At 39.5% G+C, this 27,410-nt stretch overlaps 1 protein-coding gene across 1 annotated transcript; it reads right to left on the reverse strand.

Moving 5' to 3' along the window:
- Positions 1-1,773: 1,773 nt before the first annotated feature.
- On the reverse strand, positions 1,774-27,400 carry LOC308335526 (lysosomal protective protein-like). Its single transcript, XM_080792582.1, has 15 exons — positions 27,324-27,400; positions 25,410-25,582; positions 23,124-23,235; positions 21,164-21,214; positions 18,676-18,762; positions 16,599-16,754; positions 15,288-15,464; positions 14,070-14,161; positions 9,414-9,492; positions 9,228-9,328; positions 8,693-8,740; positions 7,463-7,538; positions 6,546-6,635; positions 4,470-4,571; positions 1,774-3,044 (listed from the first exon to the last, which is right to left on the reverse strand). Exons 2-15 carry the CDS (start codon positions 25,574-25,576, stop codon positions 2,961-2,963), a joined length of 1,422 nt encoding a protein of 473 aa, XP_080648708.1. The 5' UTR covers positions 25,577-25,582; positions 27,324-27,400; the 3' UTR covers positions 1,774-2,960.
- Positions 27,401-27,410: the final 10 nt, after the last annotated feature.

Consider the following 27,410-nt stretch of genomic DNA (forward strand, 5'->3'; position numbering starts at 1 on the left):
CTAAACTAAACATGTTCAGAATGATCATAAAAACAATTTAACACATTTTATTATAACTGGAGTCGCACGCTGTCACATAACTCAGAGGCGTTTATTATATATATATATATATGAATATGAATATGAATATATACAAATATATATTATGTTTAATATTATGAATTAAAATGCATATTATTTTTATTTTCATGAATAATGACATATTGTTGTGATTATGATGACTAATAGTATAATAATAAACATATGGTTATTTTATGATTATGAATAAAACAATAAACATAACTGTGTGTCGATATGAATATCTTTGCCGTTTAGACATTCTTAAAGGTATATTCAGTGATTTCACTTAATTCAAATATCACTTATTTTTTTGTTTTGTTGTGATAATCCTCTCTACTATAGAGTGTGCTGACCATATAAGGAGTTCCTCCCTGTCCCCAGTTAACCTCACGGGGTCAAAAAACCTTAGGTTTCGTTTTTGACTCTCTATCCTGATTGGATGAAAGGCTTTGGGTCACAGCCAAAAACTAAACCTACGGTTTTTTGAGTGAAATCACTGAATATACCTTAACAGTCGATAACGGTTATAGATCTCAATGCATTTATCGCTTTGAACAACATTCTGGGGTCCTAAACGAGGGACCAAATGGAGTCTTTATGGGTCAATATCTCTGACAATGTATAACGATGGAACCAAATGGGTCCATTTGGAAACTCTGAGAGTTCAAGCTTATTTTAACCCATTTTTGGGGCCGGAACCCCTTTTGGTGTTATAGCATCATGTCATGCTTTAGCCATTTGAAAATAGCAGATCTACAAGCTCATAGCGCGCCACCGAGTGGCGCGCTACGAGCTTGTAGGTCTGTTATTTTTGAAAAATCGAAGAGCGACTGACATTTTTAGAATCTGATCTCGGGTCAGAATGGGTTAATCAGACCAGTGTGTGTCCAGTGGAAACCTCGTATGAATCTGATCTCAGGTCAGAATGGGTTAATCGGTCGGAGAGAGTAAACTGTATATTTTATACAAAGCAGTAGGACTATAGAGCACCGCAGTCCCTCCCCCTTTCAGAACAACGAGTGGCCCAGGAAATGAATCTCAATGCATTTTGACCATAATCATTTCTTAAATTATTAATTTAAAGACCTTTTAAGCGTCGTACGAAGCCAACTCTTGTCGTGACAAATCATGACAACACACAATATTTTTGGACCAAACAAAGAATTAGAAAGTAGAAAAAAAACGGCAGGTTACAACACTTTCTTTTGTTGTTTTTCTTCTTTGTAATTATTTGTTTGGTCCAAAATATTGTGTTCATTGTCATGATTTGTCACGATCCAAGTTGGCTTTGTCCGCGGCGTAACCGTCTTTAAATAAATACTTTAAGAAATGCCTAAATGAACGGCGATTTCTTTTCCGGGTCTCTCGAGGGGGAGGGACTGCGGCGCTCTATAGGGCAGCAAGCGATTGAAACACTAGCCATTCTCTTCTCTCGGATTCTGTACCGGAAACGTACAAAGTCAAGTTTAGGGTGGAACCGGAACTACATGAACAATTTAGGCATTTAGCAGACGCTCTTAATCCAGAGCGATTTACAATAAGCAAGAACAAAAAAGCATGGGAATAAATCACATAAAAACATTTATCATGAAACATGCGTAAGCTAAGAAAGTAACAGTGGAATATCTATATAATGAAACTATACATGAACGAAATCATTGGAAGTAAAAATAAAATAGTCAGGAATCAAATGATTCAAGTCAGACGTTTACTCGTTTCATAACACTTTATTATTTATTGATCACATTTATTGATCCGATTAAAAATCAGACGGAACATAAACAACAATTCCCTTTGATTCCATGGAAACCGAGCTACAGTGGCATCAATCAACATCGTCCAATCAAACCACAGGGAAAGGAAATCAAATACAATACAGCAATGTGTCGCTATGACAACCACAGCGTCGCTACAGTCAGTGACCAATCAGTGCAGAGGCAGTTAAGAGACCCAGATATGATTGGTTGTGAATTTAAGGCATACGGTCCACATCCCACATGACTATATTTAATAGTAATACTGGTAATAGTAACACAAGCCCTGTCCGTCCGTCTGTCTAGTCTGTGAATCTGTGAATCCATTTGATCGACTTTTACACCATTTTGAATCCATTCATTTTATAAATGTTCAATATTTCTATCATTAGCCAGATGTTCCAACTTGTACAGAACCAGCAGTACACAAACATCTGGAGTTGGACTTCATGTCAAGAAAGAAACACTGGAAGAATCAATAGAGCTGAATTCTACAAAAAAATCTAATCTCAGCTCACACACACACTCGGGTCACTCCCAAGTGTTACGGTGAAATGTGTGACCTGGTGAAATGTGTGACAATCGTGTAGACTTCACATAACGTCCGAACGTAAATCATTGCCTATAGCGGTATTTAAAGACCTGAATGTGCAACTTGTGTGAAGTTCACAAGACGGTCACAGATTTCGGCAGGTCACCGATTTCACCGTAACAGTACACCACCATGCTGGAGTGAGAGAGTGGCACAGATTTGTGGGTATCAGAGTTTGGCTTCAGGGGTTGATAGTCACTGATGGCAGTATAGGATGGAGCCACGTTCACACAGTCAGTACAAATGGGACTGTAATTAGAATGTGTTTTATCACGTTGTGAACAGCAGGAAAAACAAACTAATGGAAAACCGATTCCAATGAGTCAGATGTGAACCGCATTCCTTTCGATGGTTGAAATTAGACTGTGATTTATAAACGTCTGGACGTCGGGGCAACAAAGTCAGATTTAGAAATGTGTTCTACGAAGGTGTGGCTTTGCCTAAAAATAGTTTTAAACAACATGTTGGGCAGGCAGAGAGTTCCAACGATTTGAGAAACAATTTAATGAATCTGATTGTGCTGCAGTCCTCCGAGCAAAGGGTGGTGTACGTCTTCAGTAAGGAAGTTTCTTGATGAAGCTAGTGAACATGGCGAAGGCAGCGGCTGGCTTATCCGAGGGAACCATGTGACCGGAACCCTGAAAATACAAGAGTTATAGGACAACGTGAATATTAATGAGGGAACCCTGTTGACCAGAACCCTGAAAATACAAGAGTTATGACAACGTGAATATTAATGAGGGAACCATGTTGACCAGAACCCTGAAAATACAAGAGTTAGGACAACGTGAATATTAATGAAGAAAGCATGTTGACCAGAACCCTGTGGTTTTCAACGCTTCTCATATCGAGGTCCAATATTTATTCGACGGAACCACCATTTGATGACATTTAGCCTCTCAGACCCAAAACTAAGTTTTGTTGTCGAATGAAAATTATAACACTTTTTCTACAAATTGTGTAGACTACTGGACTTCTTGTAAATTAAGTAATGCGGTTGTTTAACAATCATGTAACTCGAGTAAAATGAAATCAAATTGACCCGTATATGAAACCAAATTGACCCACAAGGGTCCATTTTACACTCTCAAGAGTTAAACATCTATAAAAACTAAAATCAGACCAGTCTGAAGCGAGTGGTGCAACTGCACCCCCTACTGGTACTCTAAACATAGTGACATAGTCCCACAAGGACAAAGCTGTTCCTTGTGGGACATTTGATGAATTGAACAAGGTGGACCCTCTTGTAAACAAGTGTAATGCTTAATTGGGTCGTCCACTCACAGTCAACAGTCTTTGTATTGAGTCCGTGCTTGAAATGTACTGTAATTCTGCAAACTGTTAATAAATAAAATGGAGCTGGGACTCGATTAAAAAAATTAATCTAATTAATCAGAGGCTTTGTAGTCAATTAATATAGATTCATCGCATATCAATATTTAACCCGAGAATAGTGAGAAACCTTTTTTTTTCAAATGTCTTTGGTATCCCAGTGAATAGTGAATTCCACTCATTTTCAACATGTTACTGTCATTAATATACCTTAGAGTTGTGGATATAATAAGAAAGTCCCCCCCATTCTGTGTTGCCTAGAACTGGAGGTCTGAAAAAAAAAAATCAGTAACATCATGAAGTACATCTCAGTGACATCACAAAAATGTACTTCATAATGTTACTGTTTTTTTTTCAGACCTTCAGTTCTAGGCAACACAGAATGGGGGGACTTTTTATTATTTCCAGTGCACACAACTCCATAGAAAAATGTGTTTTATCCCAACAGTGATATATAGGCAGGTGATATATAAAGTGCCTATATAAAGTGTCTTCAGTGTGTATATGAATACTCAAATGTGCTTTACATGGCTGGGCATGAGAAAACTAATAAAAACTACTTTATTATGGGGGGAAACAAAAAGGTGCGATTAATTCTTCTGTAGTTAATTAATCTCGATTAACGCGTTAAAGTCCCGGCCCTAAAATACAAATCAAAAGTGGTTGCACCACTCAAAAAAAAAAAGAAGATGTAAGTAATTGCCGTTGGGTCTCAGCAGTATATGACGTACCTTGATGGTCAGGAAGGCCATCTGACTGAACTCCTTGACGAATCCTCCGACCTGCTGGGAGGATCCGTCTTTATACAGCCACGGCCGACGCTTCACCTCCACCTAAAAACAACCAGTGGTTCTCAAACCCTTTCATGTCCAAGGACCGCTGAATGGTGTTGCTAACGCGCCTATTGGACGAGGACGGGTTGGGGGCGGGCCTTAGCGAAGGGCCAATGAACAACGCTATGGCACTGTGGGAAAAATACTTTGCACAAGTTTCTTCTTCAGAATATTAAACAAGATGAATGAACACTTGTTGTCAGAGGTTATGTGGCGGACTACTTTGACTCATTTTAACCCATTCTGACCTGAGATCAGATTCTAAAAATGTCTTCTACATCCTGACAGTTTTCTGAAAAAGCACTGTGGGAAAATACTTTGCACAAGTTTCTTCAGAACACTTAGTACTATTGTCACTGGATACTTTCTCAGCGGTTATGTGGAGGACTACTGTAACATTTAAACACCCACGTACGGTTCAGCGTCCACGTTAAACCATTTAAAGGCATATTCAGTGATTTCACTTAATTCAAATGTCACTTATTTTTTTTTGTTTTGTTGTGATAATCCTCTCTACTATAGAGTGTGCTGACCATATAAGGAGTTCCTCCCTGTCCCCAGTTAACACCTGGGGGTCAAAAAACCTTAGGTTTAGTTTTTGACTCTCTATCCTGATTGGACGAAAGGCTTTGGGTCCCAGACAAAAACGAAACCTACGTTTTTTTTTGACTGAATATACATTTAAGCTTGACGTAAAAAAATAATAATAATAAATAAAATAGATCTTCTAAATCCTCCAGTTTCCTGAAATAAATATTTAAGATTTTTTCAAAAATATCAGACCTACAAGCTCGTAGCTTGTAGAGCTGCTATTTTTCAATAGCTAAATTACAACATAATGTTTAAAAACACCAAAAGGGGTTCCCGCCCCAAAATGGGTTTTAACCAGGGGGGCAGTCAGACAGATATTTTGTGAAGCCACCAGGGGGGCAGTCAGACGGATATTTTGTGAAGCCACTAAGGAAATGAAAGTTCATATAATGGCCTGTTGTGGCGCTCTCATTGGGCTCAAAAAAACCCATAGCCCCATAGAAGTCCATGTATTTGGGCCCAACTTCACCTAGACTGTATTACCTTAATAAACATGGTCATGAATACTTTTTGCTTCCAGTCACTAGTTTAAAGTCTCATTTCTAATGTCATAATATTATTTTTGGAAAATTATGGTCCCATTTATAAAAAAAATGACCATAAAGTCGCGCATGTTCTGAGGGGCGTGGCTACCGTTACAGTCTATGAACGGGATCCCCCACCCACTCGAGTCAAAATAAAAACCAACGAAGAAGAAGGGGGAAGTCCCGCCTCGTTGTCTGGGCCAGCCAATGGGCCAGCTGGCCTGAACTGGGCCAAAACGGATCTAGAAAGATGGCGACTTCCATTGCAAGGACTGACAGGCTTCATTTTACGTTCACGTTAGACCCGCGGAACGCTTTGTCCATATTTTTTACATGAGGAAATCGGGACATCCTGCAAGTTCATATAATGGCCTGTTGTGGCGCTGTCGGTCATTGGACCCAAAAAAACCCATAGCCCCATAGAAGTCCATGTATTTGGGCCCAACTTCACCTAGACTGTATTACCTTAATAAACATGGTCATGAATACTTTCTTAGTTTAAAGTCTCATTTCTAATGTCATAATATTCTTTTGGGAAAATTATGGTCCCATTTATTAAAGAAATGACCATAAAGTCGCGTATGTTCTGAGGGGCGTGGCTACTGTTACAGTCTATGAACGGGATCCCCCACCCACTCGAGTCAAAATAAAAAATAAAAACAATGAAGAAGGGGGGGGGGGGGGGGGGGGAAGTCCCGCCTCGTTGTCTGGGCCAGCCAATGGGCTCAGCTGGGCTCAAACGGATCTAGAAAGATGGCGATTTACAATTCAAGGACTGACAGGCTTCATTTTACGTTCATGTTAGACCCGGGGAACGCTTTGTCCATATTTTTTTTTACAGTCTATGGTTTTAACCTACCTCCTGGTTCAGCGACTCCACAAACCATTCATCTCCCATGAAGTTACAGGCCATGTCCACGTCCCCATTGTACACCAGAATACGATACTTCTGAAATACACAGAACACACATACAGACATGTCCCCGTTAATACACCAGAACACGATACTTCTGAAATACACAGAACACACACAGACATGTCCCCGTTAATACACCAGAACATTTATTTGGAAAGAAACAAATTATGTAAGTTATATTCTACCACAGGTCGTTTCGAGAAAGCAATTTGATTGGTTGAAACGGCCTTCTAGCCGGTGGTTAAACCACTACACACCACCACCTAATCAAAACAAAGAATTCAGCGGCTCTGTTCTCCCAGAGCGCTAGCAAACTCGGTGGCTAGGCTAGCTAGTTTATTGGGACATTTGTGGTCGTATAGTGACTACATCTGTCATTAAAAAAATATATTCTTTCAGCGATTTTCTTTGTTTTAAGGGTAACTGTGGTAGAATTGCAATATTACACTCGAGGGTGTGGGTTAACGTGATTATTGCCACTTCCCTCTCAATAATCACGTTAACCCACACCCTCTCGTGAAATATTGCTTAAATATCTGGCTAGGTGGTCGTTGTAGGGAGATAACTCACCGACAGGGAGTTTAACCATCGAGGCGAAGCCGAGGTGGATTATATCCTGACAACGACCACCTAGCCAGATATTATCCGGCTTATTACATGCAATACATGGACACCTAACATAAATTAATAAATTGACACAAAAACAAAAAAATATATAGTTTTATGGTACTCACCAAAGCGCCCAGTAGTTTGAGGTATAGTTTTACAGTACTCACCAAAGCGCCCAGTAGTTTTAGGTATAGTTTTACAGTACTCACCAAAGCGCCCAGTAGTTTGAGGTATAGTTTTACAGTACTCACCAAAGCGCCCAGTAGTTTGAGGTACTGTAGCTTCATGTCCATGTAAACCCGACCGTAGCTCAGGTTGACCTCAGAGCTGAAACGGGAAGGAGACAAACGGCTGGATTAGTACAATTTATCAGTCGCTCTTGATCCAGAGTGACTTACATTTAAGCAAAAACAAAAGCATGTCATACATCACATACGTTCTTAGTTTATACATGATTCATGATAACTACGGTGTGTGTAACAGTGGAGTATCTATGTCAACTATACATACTATACTATAAAGTGCTATGACTACATAAAATGCAATTCTAGTGCTGTCTACGTAACAAGCTGTCTAAAATACTACATAAAGTGCTATCTAAGGGGCTAGGCTAGGGCAGGTGCTATGGGCCACGGTGGAGTCTGAAGAGGTGGGTTTTCAGACTACGGCGGAAGATTGGGAGTGAGGCTGCAGTTCTGACTGTGACAGAACACTGTCGGAGTCATAATAACACTCCGAACCCTTCTCTCCACCGGGTGGAACCGGTTCAGCCCTAATATAGAAACCACTTCAGAGCGCGTTTACACTGGAAATGAACTGGTTCACACACAACCATGAAAGTCGATTCTGTTTATGACAATGAAATGGGTCTGAAATTTCCTGAATGATTTAGATTGAAAAGTTTGAAATACAAAAATAATAGTTTCAAATGTACATGTGGTTGTTACAGTAGTATACTTTATCGGTGTCGACGAGGATGAGGAGGTACTTGGAAAAGAGGTCAGGTGGGCCAAAAGAAAAAGTGTGGGAACCCCTGCTATAAAGAACACTCAGTTATGGGGGTCCTAAACCTATAATAACAGTTGTTATGGGGGTCCTAAACCTATAATAACAGTTGTAATGGGGGTCCTAAACCTATAATAACAGTTGTTATGGGGGTCCTAAACCTATAATAACAGTTGTTATGGGGGTCCTAAACTTATAATAACAGTTGTTATGGGGGTCCTAAACCTATAATAACAGTTGTTATGGGGGTCCTAAACCTATAATAACAGTTGTTATGGGGGTCCTAAACCTATAATAACAGTTGTTATGGGGGTCCTAAACCTATAACAGAGTTATTATGGGGGTCCTAAACCTATAACAGAGTTATTATGGGGGTCCTAAACCTATAACAGAGTTATTATGGGGGTCCTGTTATTATGGGGGTCCTATAAGTGACACAGAGGTCTGTAATGGGGGTGGTATAAAGAGGTCGTTACCTGCAGATGACCCAGTCCAGAGCGTCAGAGCTGATGTGGAGAGCTGACCTGACACAGGAGATGAGAAGGATGATTATTAGTAACCGGCACGTTAAAATTACCACCGCTGAAGTGCCCTTGAGCAAGGCATTGAACCTCTACCATGAAATGTTCTATGAGCAGGGCCTGGCTGTAAACAAGTTCTAGAGCCTAGTCCAGTTACCCTGGGTAAACATAGTGCCTTTAGTCCAGTTACCCTGGGTAAACATAGTACCTTTAGTCCAGTTACCCTGGGTAAACATAGTACCTTTAGTCCAGTTACCCTGCAGGGTAAACATAGTACCTTTAGTCCAGTTACCCTGGGTAAACATAGTACCTTTAGTCCAGTTACCCTGGGTAAACATAGTACCTTTAGTCCAGTTACCCTGGGTAAACATAGTACCTTTAGTCCAGTTACCCTGGGTATACATAGTACCTTTAGTCCAGTTACCCTGGGTAAACATAGTACCTTTAGTCCAGTTACCCTGGGTAAACATAGTACCTTTCCTTTCCTTACCTGACGTAGGGGTTGTTGAGGTACAGGGTGGAGGGGGTGGAGTTCGTACACGGAGGGTCCAGGCGCACTTTCTGGTAGAAGGAAGACACACCGCGCAGCTTCTGCAGAATAAAAACAAACCGATTAGATTAAACAATAAATCAGACGAGACGAATACAGATCAGAGTCATTGATCGATAACATCACCTGCTTCCACAGCTGGATCGACGGATGCTTGATGAAATTGTTGCCCAAGAAACTGATCACCAGACCATCGGCTTCAATACTGAAACACATTGATCATAAATATCTATGTCAATACTGAAACACATTGATCAATATCCATGTCAATACTGAAACACATTGATCAATATCCATGTCAATACTGAAACACATTGATCAATATCTATGTCAATACTGAAACACAGTGATCAATATCCATGTCAATACTGAAACACATTGATCATCAATATCCATGTCAATACTGAAACACAGTGATCAATATCCATGTCAATACTGAAACACAGTGATCAATATCCATGTCAATACTGAAACACAGTGATCAATATCTATGTCAATACTGAAACACATGGATCAATATCCATGTCAATACTGAAACACATTGATCAATATCCATGTCAATACTGAAACACACTGATCAATATCCATGTCAATACTGAAACACATGGATCAATATCCATATCAATACTGAAACACATGGATCAATATCCATGTCAATACTGAAACACAGTGATCAATATCCATATCAATACTGAAACACATTGATCATCAATATCCATGTCAATACTGAAACACAGTGATCAATATCCATGTCAATACTGAAACACAGTGATCAATATCCATGTCAATACTGAAACACAGTGATCAATATCCATGTCAATACTGAAACACATGGATCAATATCCATGTCAATACTGAAACACACTGATCAATATCCATGTCAATACTGAAACACACTGATCAATATCCATGTCAATACTGAAACACACTGATCAATATCCATGTCAATACTGAAACACATTGATCAATATCCATGTCAATACTGAAACACATTGATCATCAATATCCATGTCAATACTGAAACACATTGATCAATATATCCATGTCAATACTGAAACACATTGATCAATATCCATGTCAATACTGAAACACACTGATCAATATCCATGTCAATACTGAAACACATTGATCAATATCCATGTCAATACTGAAACACATTGATCATCAATATCCATGTCAATACTGAAACACACTGATCAATATCCATGTCAATACTGAAACACACTGATCAATATCCATGTCAATACTGAAACACATTGATCATCAATATCCATGTCAATACTGAAACACATTGATCAATATCCATGTCAATACTGAAACACATTGATCAATATCCATGTCAATACTGAAACACATTGATCAATATCCATGTCAATACTGAAACACATTGATCAATATCCATGTCAATACTGAAACACATTGATCAATATCCATGTCAATACTGAAACACACTGATCAATATCCATGTCAATACTGAAACACATTGATCAATATCCATGTCAATACTGAAACACAGTGATCAATATCCATGTCAATACTGAAACATTGATCAATATCCATGTCAATACTGAAACACATTGATCAATATCCATGTCAATACTGAAACACATGGATCAATATCCATGTCAATACTGAAACACATTGATCAATATCCATGTCAATACTGAAACACATTGATCAATATCCATGTCAATACTGAAACACACTGATCAATATCCATGTCAATACTGAAACACACTGATCAATATCCATGTCAATACTGAAACACATTGATCAATATCCATGTCAATACTGAAACACACTGATCAATATCCATGTCAATACTGAAACACATTGATCAATATCCATGTCAATACTGAAACACATGGATCAATATCCATGTCAATACTGAAACACATTGATCAATATCCATGTCAATACTGAAACACATTGATCAATATCCATGTCAATACTGAAACACATTGATCAATATCCATGTAAATACTGAAACACAGTGATCAATATCCATGTCAATACTGAAACACATTGATCAATATCCATGTCAATACTGAAACACATTGATCAATATCCATGTCAATACTGAAACACATTGATCAATATCCATGTCAATACTGAAACACATGGATCAATATCCATGTCAATACTGAAACACATGGATCAATATCCATGTCAATACTGAAACACATGGATCAATATCCATGTCAATACTGAAACACACTGATCAATATCCATGTCAATACTGAAACACACTGATCAATATCCATGTCAATACTGAAACACATGGATCAATATCCATGTCAATACTGAAACACATGGATCAATATCCATGTCAATACTGAAACACATGGATCAATATCCATGTCAATACTGAAACACACTGATCAATATCCATGTCAATACTGAAACACACTGATCAATATCCATGTCAATACTGAAACACATGGATCAATATCCATGTCAATACTGAAACACATTGATCAATATCCATGTCAATACTGAAACACATTGATCATCAATATCCATGTCAATACTGAAACACATTGATCAATATCCATGTCAATACTGAAACATTGATCAATATCCATGTCAATACTGAAACACATGGATCAATATCCATGTCAATACTGAAACACATTGATCATCAATATCCATGTCAATACTGAAACATTGATCAATATCCATGTCAATACTGAAACACATGGATCAATATCTATGTCAATACTGAAACACATTGATCAATATCCATGTCAATACTGAAACACATTGATCAATATCCATGTCAATACTGAAACACATTGATCATCAATATCCATGTCAATACTGAAACACATTGATCAATATCCATGTCAATACTGAAACACATTGATCAATATCCATGTCAATACTGAAACACATTGATCAATATCCATGTCAATACTGAAACACATTGATCATCAATATCCATGTCAATACTGAAACACATGGATCAATATCCATGTCAATACTGAAACACATGGATCAATATCCATGTCAATACTGAAACACACTGATCAATATCCATGTCAATACTGAAACACATTGATCAATATCCATGTCAATACTGAAACACATGGATCAATATCCATGTCAATACTGAAACACATTGATCATCAATATCCATGTCAATACTGAAACACATTGATCAATATCCATGTCAATACTGAAACATTGATCAATATCCATGTCAATACTGAAACATTGATCAATATCCATGTCAATACTGAAACACATTGATCAATATCTATGTCAATACTGAAACACATTGATCAATATCCATGTCAATACTGAAACATTGATCAATATCCATGTCAATACTGAAACACAGTGATCAATATCCATGTCAATACTGAAACATTGATCAATATCCATGTCAATACTGAAACACATTGATCAATATCCATGTCAATACTGAAACATTGATCAATATCCATGTAAATACTGAAACATTGATCAATATCCATGTAAATACTGAAACACATGGATCAATATCCATGTCAATACTGAAACACATTGATCATCAATATCCATGTCAATACTGAAACACATTGATCATCAATATCCATGTCAATACTGAAACACATTGATCAATATCCATGTCAATACTGAAACATTGATCAATATCCATGTAAATACTGAAACACATGGATCAATATCCATGTCAATACTGAAACACATTGATCATCAATATCCATGTCAATACTGAAACATTGATCAATATCCATGTAAATACTGAAACACAGTGATCAATATCCATGTCAATACTGAAACACATTGATCAATATCTATGTCAATACTGAAACACATTGATCAATATCCATGTCAATACTGAAACACATTGATGATCAATATCCATGTCAATACTGAAACACATGGATTACCAATACCCCGTTCGTTCAGTGACATTTTCAGCACTTAACAAAAGATAAACATGACAGTTAGTCAGTTGTGTACAATCAGTACATTTAGGCATATTGTTGAGCACTTCCAAACGCCAACACTTTTATCACCTGCAAGGAATTTAGCAAGGATGTGGCTCATATAACATACGGTGGGTTTTTTTTAAATATGAAACAAAAACGTTGCAGATTGAAAGAGGATAATTCAAGCTTTTTGTACAGCTGCAATGTTGGAGAGTAGGACTTCCGTTTGGATGACTGGGCTTTCTATTCAGTGTTTTAGCCGTGACGTGAGCGCCCCCCTCCTGAGATACTTCCGGGTCCTACTTTTGTGTCGCTTCTGTTTCCCCATAGAGTTATACTGTGTCCCCATAGAGTTATACTGTGTCCCCATAGAGTTATACTGTGTCCCCATAGAGTTATACTGTGACGCTCCGTCTGACTAAATCTGAGACGAAAACAACCACGAAAGTCTCATTTTACCGCTTTCCTTTCCTCGCAACAACAAAGCTGCTGCTCTCCCAAATCTGGCTGTGACAGGCCATCAGTCTGCCCCACATGGAATACTATCGCCATTTTATTTTATTGTGTCAACTAAATCCTCATTAATGCAAACTAGAGTTAACATACTCAAGCCTGCACAGTGCACACTAAATTCTAAATATGCCCCCCCCCCGAAATGACATAGCACTACAAAATGACGGCGGTCTTAGATACTGAATGGGAAGTCACACCTAGTTGTTAGCACCTCTCTGCTCAATCAAGACAGCAAAGATGGTTTGGGTTGAACAGACAGACACACCTGACTGTCTCACCCCTCCAGACAGACATACTTGCCTGTCTCACCCCTCCAGAGTGACAGACATACCTGACTTTCTGTCTCACCCCTCCGGGACATGGCGCGTAGAGGTTGTACATGTTCAGCCCTGAACTGTACACGATGTACTGCACCTCAGACAGCTGGACACGCAGACAGGTAGAGACACAGACAGACAGACAGACAGACAGGTAGAGGGACAGACAGGTAGGAAACAATGAGGACGATAGATTAGTTTAATTTATAAGGCGGACCTCTAAATCCTAAGAGGTTTTTTTTTAAACAAATACAAAGGAACATGTAGGCAACATCTAAAATGCCATGAGATGCCGATGGTTTCATATCACATGTAGTAAATGTTATTTAAAGCACTTCACCATGATAACAGATGATAACATGATTAACAGAGATAGGGGGGTGTGGGAACGCTTTAATGCCAACTTATATTATATTATATATACCATTTTTTGAGTGGTGCAACCACTCCAAGGAACAGCAATGTCCGTGTTCACCCACCCATGTGTTGGTTCACCTATGTGTCTATGTGTCGGTTAATGAGCACCAGTATATGACTATGAGTACCAGTAGGGGCACTGTTGTGCCAGAAATAGAGAGGGATAGTGCTGCACTGTTGCCTGCTAATGAGACAGAGAGAGGGAAGGGGGGGGGGGGGTGAGTTGCACCACTCAGTTCACAGGTGTGATTTTTTTTTTTTAACCAGGCTGGAAATTCACCCAGCCTGATTGGGTACTGGGGAGTACACGGGAGCGAGCAGGGCAGTAATTGATTGGTCAGACTTGCATGGGAGCAGGATTCCGATTGGTCAGACTTGCATGGGAGCAGGGCAGTGATTGGTCAGACTTAACCCAATTTATAAAATGTCTTCTAAATCCAGACAGTTTTCCCGTCAGGATTTGCGACACATTTTCACATTTTTTTTTCAAAAATAGCAGATCTACAAGCTCATAGTGCGCCACTCGGTGGCGCACTATGAGCTTGTAGAGCTGCTATTTTTCCAATAGCTAAATTATAACATGATGTTTAAAACACCAAGGGCTGTATTTTGCGTGTCTTAAGTACCAGGTCTTATTCCCTAACTTGAGTAAACTAAAGACCTGGAGGCGTGATCAATGCCATTTGGCTATTCTGAGTGGCCAAAGAGCATTGATCACGCCTCCAGGTCTTTAGTTTACTCAAGTTAGGGAATAAGACCTGGTACTTAAGACACGCAAAATACAGCCCCAAAAGTGTCCGACAGGTCAGACTCACGGCGTCGGAGCAGTTGGCGTTGTGGTCGTTGTAGAAGTCACACTTCCCTTCGGCGCAGCAGAAGGCCTGTAGCTCCGCCCACAGCGCACTGCCCAGCAGGCCGTGGTAATACGCAAAGTACACCAAGGAGTTGTCGTTCATCTCGTAGCTGGCCATGCCGTTGCCCACGGCAACGCCCTAGCAACGACAACAACAAAACATTACACAGGTCATTTAACCCATTCTGACCTGAGATCAGATTCATGCGAGGTTTCCACTGGACACACACACTGGTCTGATGAACCCATTCTGACCTGAGATCAGATTCTAAAAATGTCAGTCGTTCTTCGATTTTTCAAAAAATAGCAGACCTACAAGCTCATAGCGCACCACTCGGTGGCGCGCTATGAGCTTGTAGATCTGCTATTTTTAAATAGCTAAAGCATAACGTAATGCTAACACCAAAAGGGGTTAAACCACGTTGTTAAAGGAACACGTAATGAAAACAAATAAATCAGCTGCTCTAGTCTCCCAGAGAGCAACAGACTGGGTGGCTAGGCTAGCTCGTTTCTAGGGACATGTGGTCGCAAGTGGCATAAAACATTAATAAATATTATTAATATTAAAAAAGTGGTGAATCATAGTTGTGGTCTTTGTGACCTGGGAGTTGTAGAGGATGAGTTTCATTTTGTTTGCCCATTGTCCACTATTATACCATGATTTAAGAAACTTTATTTGAAAATAATTCAGGATAAGAACCCAGATCTGTTTTGTATGTCTGAGTGTTTTATGTTAAATTGGTTAATGTTCAGTAATGAAGGTTTTGTTTTTGGAAAATTCATAGAGAAGGCGTGGCAGTTACGTTGGAGAACGATGTATCCATGAGTAACTGTCTATTTGTGTATATGTATTATTATATATGTACAATTTTGTGTCTTGTAAGCCCGTGCGGGCTGGGCATCTTATGATGTAGGACACTTTAATAAAAACTCTATCTGTAAAGGGTAACGGTTGTAATGCAATATTACACTGCAGCGTAGGGTTCGTTTAGTTACAGTATTAATGTACCTGGAGGTTTAAGAGGCTGTCCTCCATCACCCTCTCGGCCAGCGTAGGGTTCATTTGGTTAATTACCTGGAGGTTTAAGAGGCCGTCCTCCATCACCCTCTCGGCCAGCGTAGGGTCCATTTGGTTAATTACCTGGAGGTTTAAGAGGCTGTCCTCCATCACCCTCTCGGCCAGCGTAGGGTTCATTTGGTTAATTACATGGAGGTTTAAGAGGCTGTCCTCCATCACCCTCTCGGCCAGCGTAGGGTTCATTTGGTTAATTACCTGGAGGTTTAAGAGGCTGTCCTCCATCACCCTCTCGGCCAGCGTAGGGATGTAGATTCCTCCGTAGCTCTCCCCGGTCAGAAACAACTCGTTCTGACTGAACTCTGGGAACAGGCGGAAGAACTCCTTCAGCGCCAGGTAGTTGTTGAGAGACACCTGGAATACACAACACAACATAACGTTAACATAACACCACAATAACTGCACCAAACTACCTCAGGGCCGTGGGGCCCGTTCCACGAAACTTGGATTAGAGATTATGCCGGGCTTTAACACATATCCTGGCTTAATATATCCTGGATCAGTGCTTAACCGGTTTCATGAAAGCTGGTTGATCTTGCCAGATTAACTTAACCAGTTAACCTGGATATGTTGAGGCTTGATTCGGTTTCATGAAAGTGATGCTACATTAGTTACCATGGAAACTTATGCTTTGGACTTAGCCTGCTCCGGAACAGGCTAACAGCCAGGTTTAACCTAATCCTGATGTCTTTACTGTTCATTAAGCAGTCAAACTGATCACAAACCAATGATGTTTTCCAGATTTATTCAATTATTATGAGTTTGTGTTGCCTTATTTGTATCGGTCTGCATTAAAGGACTAATTTAAGCACTATATAAAATCAAATAACCAAAATATATAGGCTGCACAACATCATGACAGCTTGTGAGCTTGTAGATCAGCTGCTTTTGGTGAATGTTCCCCATGAATAGGTTTGCTGTCGTGCAAGTGCACGGTTAAGAATAATTATATTATATCATTATTATTTTTTGTAAAAGTGAAAACCACTAAATATTACCATTACTCATTGTTTTACAACATATTACCATTGTAACGTTTCACCCACTACTAGTCCTACATACTTACACCTAGAAACCCCATTCAAACCTATTTAGGTTCATCCTACGGTGGACATGTGTGCCTGAAAAGGAATCTTTGAAATGTTTCATAGTTTTAGAAATATAGTGCTTTCAAATTTGAGACATTTATAGGCAGATAGTGGCACTTCAAAAAATAATTTTCACCTAGAAACTCCATTCACACTTGGTCACCTCACCACCGAAAATCCAGACTATGAATAGGCCTTAATAACACATATACAAAATGTACAACACATCAAAGTTGTCACTGCTCTACAATAACTACCTCAGGGCCAGGTAGTTGTTGAGACACCTGGAATATTCAACACTACACTAAAATAACTACAAAACTCCTTCAGGGGAGACACCTAGAATATAGTAAGTAAAGTAAGTACATTTTATTTGTAAAGCACCTTTCAAGACAAAGTCACAAGGTGCTGAACAGAACAAGCAATCAACAAGTTAAAACCAAAACAGGAAAACAGAGCACAATAAAGTAAAAAGACAATAAAGAATTTAACGAAACCAAAAAACAAGGCAAAATCTCAAAACATAGGCAGAATCACAACACATAATTATGTAAAAATAAGTCAGGTAAGAACTACATGGGGAAAATGAAGACGGAATAAATGAGCCTTTAGCATTCGCTTAAAGCATTCTACTGACTCTACTGACATGTTTTTAACATGAGGGGCATGAGGGCATTCCAAAAACCACTGCGAAAGCCCGGTCACCCTTTGTTTTTGAGTGGTGCAACCACTCCAAGGAACAGCAATGTCCGTCTCCGCTTATGTGTTGGTTAATGAGCACCAGTAGGGGGCGCTGTTGTGCCAGAAACAGAGAGAGAAACACACAGAGAGAGAGAGAGGAGTTGCACCACTCGGTTCACACAGGTGTGATTTTTAGTTTAGTCCCAGGTATCTTCAGTAGGCCTTTGTCATACACGAGTCACGACATAACACCACAATAACTACACAACTCTACAAAAGTACAGTAAACTCCCTCAGGGCTAGGAATATTTATAATAAAGCACCTTACAGTGTCGTATTACTTTATTGTTGATCTATTCACAATGTGTTACAGCAGAGCAGTAAATAACATGCATATTGATTAAATGCACCACACCAATGAGCGTTAGTGTGGACCGTTTCACATGAAGATAATGGCTGAAAATGGGGAGGATTTCTTTGGTCGGATATAAAAAAAGGTCACTGACCTCTGTGTCGTTGGTGGTGTATCGGCGGTCGTCCGACCAGGAGAATCCCACCCCTGCTGGTGACTCCAGGTACAACACGTTGGCAATCTAACAGCAGCAGAGGACAGAGGACATGACGTGTGACCAACCAGGGTTAAGGACAGGAACATGTGTGACCAACCAGGGTTAAGGACAGGAACATGTGTGACCAACCAGGGTTAAGGACAGGAACATGTGTGACCAACCAGGGTTAAGGACAGGAACATGTGTGACCAACCAGGGTTAAGGACAGAGGACATGTGTGACCAACCAGGGTTAAGGACAGGAACATGTGTGACCAACCAGGGTTAAGGACAGGAACATGTGACCAACCAGGGTTAAGGACAGGAACATGTGTGACCAACCAGGGTTAAGGACAGAGAACATGTGTGACCAACCAGGGTTAAGGACAGAGAACATGTGTGACCAACCAGGGTTAAGGACAGAGAACATGTGTGACCAACCAGGGTTAAGGACAGGAACATGTGTGAACAACCAGGGTTGAGGACAGGAACATGTGTGACCAACCAGGGTTAAGGACAGGAACATGTGTGACCAACCAGGGTTGAGGACAGGAACATGTGTGACCAACCAGGGTTAAGGACAGGAACATGTGACCAACCAGGGTTAAGGACAGGAACATGTGTGACCAACCAGGGTTAAGGACAGAGAACATGTGTGACCAACCAGGGTTAAGGACAGAGAACATGTGTGACCAACCAGGGTTAAGGACAGGAACATGTGTGACCAACCAGGGTTGAGGACAGGAACATGTGTGACCAACCAGGGTTAAGGACAGGAACATGTGACCAACCAGGGTTGAGGACAGGAACATGTGTGACCAACCAGGGTTGAGGACAGGAACATGTGACCAACCAGGGTTAAGGACAGGAACATGTGACCAACCAGGGTTAAGGACAGAGGACATGTGTGACTAACCAGGGTTAAGGACAGGAACATGTGACCAACCAGGGTTAAGGACAGGAACATGTGTGACCAACCAGGGTTAAGGACAGGAACATGTGTGACCAACCAGGGTTGAGGACAGAGGACATGTGTGACCAACCAGGGTTAAGGACAGGAACATGTGTGACCAACCAGGGTTAAGGACAGGAACATGTGTGACCAACCAGGGTTAAGGACAGGAACATGTGTGACCAACCAGGGTTGGGTAAGGTACAGTGGGAGTTTGTTCCACACAGTCAGCCCATAGAAGCAAAAATCTGCTTCACCGTATTCTTTTGTTGACTTTTTTTTTTTTTAGGCAAAGCGAGCAGGCCAGCAGTGGAAGACCTTAGGGGGGCGGTTTGGGACATATTTAGGCAGGCAGTCATGTAGGTAGGAAGGTTTGGGACATATTTAGGCAGGCAGTCATGTAGGTAGGAAGGTTTGGGACATATCTAGGCAGGCAGTCATGTAGGTAGGAAGGTTTAGGACATATCTAGGCAGGCAGTCATGTAGGTAGGAAGGTTTAGGACATATCTAGGCAGGCAGTCATGTAGGTAGGAAGGTTTAGGACATATCTAGGCAGGCAGTCATGTAGGTAGGAAGGTTTAGGACATATCTAGGCAGGCAGTCATGTAGGTAGGAAGGTTTGGGACATATCTAGGCAGGCAGTCATGTAGGTAGGAAGGTTTGGGACATATCTAGGCAGGCAGTCATGTAGGTAGGAAGGTTTGGGACATATTTAGGCAGGCAGTCATGTAGGTAGGAAGGTTTGGGACATATCTAGGCAGGCAGTCATGTAGGTAGGAAGGTTTAGGACATATCTAGGCAGGCAGTCATGTAGGTAGGAAGGTTTAGGACATATCTAGGCAGGCAGTCATGTAGGTAGGAAGGTTTAGGACATATCTAGGCAGGCAGTCATGTAGGTAGGAAGGTTTAGGACATATCTAGGCAGGCAGTCATGTAGGTAGGAAGGTTTGGGACATATCTAGGCAGGCAGTCATGTAGGTAGGAAGGTTTGGGACATATCTAGGCAGGCAGTCATGTAGGTAGGAAGGTGTGAGACCATTGAGAGCTTTATAGACAAGTAAAATCATTTAAAAATAAATCCTAAAAACAACCGGAAGCCAATGTAGTGAGGCTAAAACTGGAGTAATATGTTCCCTCATCTTAGTTCTAGTTAAAACTCTGGCTGCTGCATTTTGGACAAGTTGTAACTCAGTTGTTTTCTTAGGCAGTCCAGAAAAAAAAAGTGCAATCTTGGTAACATGATTAATGTGTGAATTAGAAAAAAATCAGAATCAATAATGACCCCCAAGTTCTTTACTGTACCGTTACTTTCTACAGGAGTCTCTTTTTGAAGTCTATTATTATATGATATGTGGATTTCACACTAAATGATCGCAGAGTCAGACGAGGATCACACATAACGCAAGAGTTCAGTTCATCAAGATAACTCATCTATATATATATATATATATATATATATACACACACACACGTGACACACAGTTGTAACACTGACCATATTCCAGGAGTAAGGGTTGTATTCTAGAGACATTCCATCATCCTGGATCTGAAACATGAATTAATACAACTATGAATAGTGGACCCTATTAAACATGGTTTTATCATGAATTATGAATAGTGGCTCATATTAAACATGGTTTTATCATGAATTATGAATAGTGGCTCATATTAAACATGGTTTTATCATGAATAGTGGATCATATTAAACAGTTTTATCATGAATAGTGGATCATATTAAACAGTTTTATCATGAATAGTGGATCACATTAAACATGGTTTTATCATGAATAGTGGATCATATTAAACATAGTTTTATCATGAATAGTGGCTCATATTAAACAGTTTTATCATGAATAGTGAATCATATTAAACATGGTTTATCATGAATAGTGGCTCATATTAAACATGGTTTATCATGAATAGTGGATCATATTAAACATGGTTTTATCATGAATAGTGGCTCATATTAAACATGGTTTTATCATGAATAGTGGCTCACATTAAACAGTTTTATCATGAATAGTGGATCATATTAAACATGGTTTTATCATGAATAGTGGATCATATTAAACATGGTTTTATCATGAATAGTGGATCATATTAAACATGGTTTTATCATGAATAGTGGCTCATATTAAACATGGTTTTATCATGAATAGTGGATCACATTAAACATGGTTTTATCATGAATAGTGGATCATATTAAACATGGTTTTATCATGAATAGTGGATCATATTAAACAGTTTTATCATGAATAGTGGATCATATTAAACATGGTTTTATCATGAATAGTGGCTCATATTAAACATGGTTTTATCATGAATAGTGGATCATATTGAACATGGTTTTATCATGAATAGTGGATCATATTAAACATGGTTTTATCATGAATAGTGGATCATATTAAACATGGTTTTATCATGAATAGTGAATCATATTAAACATGGTTTTATCATGAATAGTTAATCATATTAAACATGGTTTTATCATGAATAGTGGATCATATTAAACATGGTTTTATCATGAATAGTGGCTCATATTAAACATGGTTTTATCATGAATAGTGGCTCATATTAAACATGGTTTTATCATGAATAGTGGATCATATTAAACATAGTTTTATCATGAATAGTGGATCATATTAAACATGGTTTTATCATGAATAGTGGATCACATTAAACATGGTTTTATCATGAATAGTGGCTCATATTAAACAGTTTTATCATGAATAGTGGATCATATTAAACATGGTTTCATCATGAATAGTGGCTCATATTAAACAGTTTTATCATGAATAGTGGATCATATTAAACAGTTTTATCATGAATAGTGGATCATATTAAACAGTTTTATCATGAATAGTGGATCATATTAAACAGTTTTATCATGAATAGTGGATCATATTAAACAGTTTTATCATGAATAGTGGATCATATTAAACATGGTTTTATCATGAATAGTGGCTCACATTAAACAGTTTTATCATGAATAGTGGATCATATTAAACATGGTTTTATCATGAATAGTGGATCACATTAAACATGGTTTTATCATGAATAGTGGATCATATTAAACATGGTTTTATCATGAATAGTGGATCATATTAAACATGGTTTTATCATGAATAGTGGATCATATTAAACATGGTTTTATCATGAATAGTGGATCATATTAAACATGGTTTTATCATGAATAGTGGATCATATTAAACAGTTTTATCATGAATAGTGGATCATATTAAACATGGTTTTATCATGAATAGTGGATCATATTAAACATGGTTTATCATGAATAGTGGATCATATTAAACATGGTTTTATCATGAATAGTGGATCATATTAAACATGGTTTTATCATGAATAGTGGATCATATTAAACATAGTTTTATCATGAATAGTGGATCATATTAAACATGGTTTTATCATGAATAGTGGATCATATTAAACATGTTTACCAGGAAAGGTCCGTGTTCGGTCAGCAGGCCGTCCAGAGAGCTGCAACCTGGACCTCCATTCAGCCACAGCACCACGGGGTCCTGAGAGGGCTGGCTCTGAGACTGCACGAACCTAGAGAAATAACAACAATTATCTACAGTATCATCGTTAATGACACAAACCTATTCTCCTTAGCTGAGGAAGAGATGAAGCAGGGAAACACTCTATATACTACATATGGTCACGTGTGAGAGACTCGGAGTAGAGTCGCTGCTTCTTCGCCTGGAAAGAAGCCAGCTTAGGTGGTTAGGAGACCCCTAGGGAGGTCCTCGCGGCACGTCCCACGGAGAGGAGACCCCTAGGGAGGTCCTCTCGGCACGTCCCACTGAGAGGAGACCCCGGGGCAGACCAAGGACCAGATGGATTATATCTCCACTGGGAGGAGACCCCGGGGCAAACCAAGGACCAGATGGATTATATCTCCACTGGGAGGAGACCCCGGGGCAGACCAAGGACCAGATGGATTATATCTCCACTGGGAGGAGACCCCGGGGGGCAGACCAAGGACCAGATGGATTATATCTCCACTGGGAGGAGACCCCGGGGCAGACCAAGGACCAGATCTGATTATATCTCCACTGGGAGGAGCCCCCGGGGCAGAACAAAGGACCAGATGGAGTTCACACATCGACTCACTGGCCTTGGAACGCCTCGGGATCCCCCAGGAGGAAGTCACTGTCAATGTTGCTCTGGAGAAGGAACTCTGGAGCTCTCTGGTGGAGCTGTTGCCCCCGCGACCCGACTACGGAGAAGCGGTTGAAGATGGATGGATGTTGCCTATTAAACCACTTCAACACTTAGCCTTTCACCGTGTACTTAGTCTGCTCTCCTCCTCCTCCTCCTCCTCCTCCTCCTCCTCCTCACACACACCAAACCTCTTTGGCTAAAATAGCCAATCTACAAGTTCAATCTTATCTGCGAGTGAAGGTCTCAGTCAGAGCTGAAACAATGTGTGAGGAACGTGCTTTCACACTGTCGCAAACAAGAGTACAATTTCTTACAATTTGAAACATTAACAAATTTGATCAAAACTCTCCACCTAAAAATAAATAAATAAAATAAAAGGGTAGTTTTCCTTACAAGAGGCATCAATGCCAGTAATGTAATGAATACGAGACAGCTCTCCACTTTACCAACTCGCGGCACAATTTTTTTAAATGTAGTATTTCCTTCCCTCTGTCAAATTATCTTGAATACAGATGTATTTGATTGCATAGTAGTCGATCTCTATACTCTGTAAAATGTAGAAAGAACAACATGTCACAGAGACGGTGACTGCTTAAGGCCTATTCATAGTTTAGATTTTCGGTGGTGAGCTGACCACCGCTCCGGTGGTGAGCTGACCACCGCTCCGGTGGTGAGCTGACCACCGGAGCTGAAATAACGTTGAGCGGTGGTGAGTAAAAACAGAGAGAAGGGCTGGAGCGGTGGCGGTGGTTTGCTCTTCACCGCGGCTCAGTGACGTCATGTTGTCACCTAACCACCGAAAAGCCAGACTATGTACCTGTATGAGCCTTTAATGTAGGACCTTCTAGCAGTTAATGTAGTTTTATTAATCACATTTCTTCACATGTAGCCCATGTTTTGTAATGGCATCATCATGCCATTATGCCTGTGGATATACAGAGTGAACCTAACAATGATAAATGAATACGACAATACCTTTTAAATAATCACAAACATGAATTATGTTTGTTATTTACAGCCAGGTAAATGAGTAGTGGCCAGTTGGAAAAAGGGCGAGCGTTCCCGTTAAGATGGTAATACCCGTCCAATGTTGTGGGGCCAGTAATGTCTATCCCTAAATGTAATAATTGTGATTTGACTGAGGGACTGCCATTGGATTTTTTTTGGAATTTTCGTTTTTTCATGTGAAAAATGAAAGCAGGGAATCATAGCTTCAAATTGACATATTGGTTGTTCAGTTTGACCCACCAGTTTTGGAGATATGGCTTATAGAGTAATGTCTTGCAGAGAAACAGCGAGTTGAGAAAACAGGCTTGAAAAGGTTCACTTCTGTGGTCTCTAACATTACACCTATAGCTACCGGTATATGTTTGGGCATTTATTTCATATTTACATTTTTCAGCTCTGACACTTGTTTCAGACATGCTCTAGTACTTGAAGTCTGCCTGTGCTATAAACTCATTTTTGAAAAGAAAAAGAAAAAGTTTTTCTCCTCTGGTGAAAAGCTGGAATTTTGCGATGGCAGTCTCTGGTCACAATTAATAAACAATAATACTAACCAGTAATGCAGGTGTTTCCCATCGTTAACGGTCAGGTAACCAGAGTACTGTTTGAAGTTGGCCTGTTTCTGAAGCCCAGGAAGGAATTTGATCTCGTCTGCTTCTGGAGCACATTCACTGCCCAGCAGTGACCCCAGCAGGACAACCAATACCACTACACCACACATCTTCACCTATAATAAAGGAAGAGAAGACACAGCACGGTTAGTTAAAAACCCATTTTGGGGCGGCCGGGAACCCCTTTTGGTGTTAGCTATTATGTTATGCTTTAGCTATTGAAAAATAATGAACATGTGGTGCAAAGCTTTGAATGATATACTCTTTCAGAGTGAACGTTTTTAACTCAAATCTTTGCTTCTGGGAGGGGGTCCCTGAAACAACACATTTTCAGATGGGGGTCAGCGGCCAATTTCATATATTTTTGGGGGTCCTTGACATGAAATATTGAGAACCACTGAAAAAAATAGAGATTTAAAAATTATTTTTTTAATTTCAACGTCAGGCCTAAATGGGTTAAATCACAAACACTAAAGCCAATTACGTGAACCTTTCACACCTAGTTACATTTGGCTATATACACTGGCCAATTTAGTGGACTGTAAATAGAATAGCAATACAGTGAAAAGATCTGCGCTGTGAACAAAACAATTTCAGCCGTTCATTTCAAATGTTTGAGTGTCTTACATCAAAACCACAGGAAGCACATATCTGAAGGAAGTGAAACGGAAATGATAACTTCCATGTAGACGACATGGCGGTCATCATATCCTAGCTTTAGTGGCGTGAGAAAACATTTATCTACATTTGCCAAAGCAAGTGTCAACATTGAAAATGGGGAAAGTACACTCATTATACATGTAAATAGGGTATATAAACCTTTTTTTACAAGATTTGCAGAGTTAGAAATGTTGAACACTTGCAAAAAATGTTCACTTTTTAAATATACCCGTTCCTCAATTGTAGCACCCTTCATTAGAACACAGTAACTAAAAGTGTACAAATAATTGAACCAAACGGACCATTGGTTTGGAACCCACTCCAGGACACTCAGAACCACTGCTGTAGCAGAGGGTTTCCCGTGAGAAAACATGCAAAATGTCATATATATATAATATACACACACATAAATATTACCACCAGTTGATCATGTTTTAGGGTGGTGAATAAAACAGCACTCCATCTTGAAGTGAAGCGCTTCCTTCAAGTTCATTACAAGGGAATGGTAAAACCAACTGTGGCATTAGGCCAATACATGGGTCTGAAAGTTCCCCCCTTATAGGCGAGTGAGATGATGCAGGCCTAGACATGGTACAGAATTGTGCTGCAAATTAATAGATAGCATCATAATCATAGCATAGACTTGGTTGACAGCAACAACATCCTTTTTGGGGGAAACAAATGTTTTTTTTTACTTTTTTCGTTTTGTACAATAATTTATAATATGTTGGCATGATGTTAATGTGTATTTTCAGACATTTAAAAAAAAAGGTAGGTTAAGAGGTTTTCTTTGCTTTAAAAAAAAGTATTAAAAGCTACATTGTGACAGTGCTGTAGTGTGTTTGTCCAGTGACGGGAGTCTCCATGTCTCTCCAGCTTTTTATTACACGGGATACCAATTTTATCCAATCGGGATGGAGAGGCAGATTAAACAAGTGGAATTGTAAGTGCTGACACAAAGAAATGAGCAGACAATAAAACATAAAAGCGTTGTTGAGCTTCAGCAGATCTGCTAACTTCATGAAGGAAGAAGCATAGTAGTATTTCCTCATTATGGGTAACTTTAGTTTAATTAACAGCACTTTCAAGTGTATACTACCTCATTAACGTTTTAATTCAAAACAACGGCGCTTCATTGAAATATACGCCGAACGTTTAATGAAAAGGTTGAGTTGAATTAAAGTGATAAATTCCTACCAGAGAGAGAGAGACTGAAGAGGAGGAGAGGAGAGGTTCTGTTGACTCCTCGTCCTCGCAGATGCATTTATTAACGCGGAAATCACT

The sequence above is a fragment of the Protomyctophum bolini genome (genome assembly GCF_963924005.1).
Source record: "Protomyctophum bolini genome assembly, chromosome: 20".
Lineage (NCBI taxonomy): Eukaryota > Metazoa > Chordata > Actinopteri > Myctophiformes > Myctophidae > Protomyctophum > Protomyctophum bolini.

Excerpts from the sequence above, each read along its gene's own strand:
- LOC308335526 (XM_080792582.1), bottom strand. The coding sequence starts at position 25,576 with ATGTGTGGTGTAGTGGTATTGGTTGTCCTGCTGGGGTCACTGCTGGGC. Across the intron at positions 14,162-15,287 it reads ACGCCAACTGCTCCGACGCC|CTGTCTGAGGTGCAGTACAT; the intron begins GTGAGTCTGACC and ends CTGCGTGTCCAG. Across the intron at positions 6,636-7,462 it reads TCAAACTACTGGGCGCTTTG|AAGTATCGTATTCTGGTGTA; the intron begins GTGAGTACTGTA and ends TGTGTATTTCAG.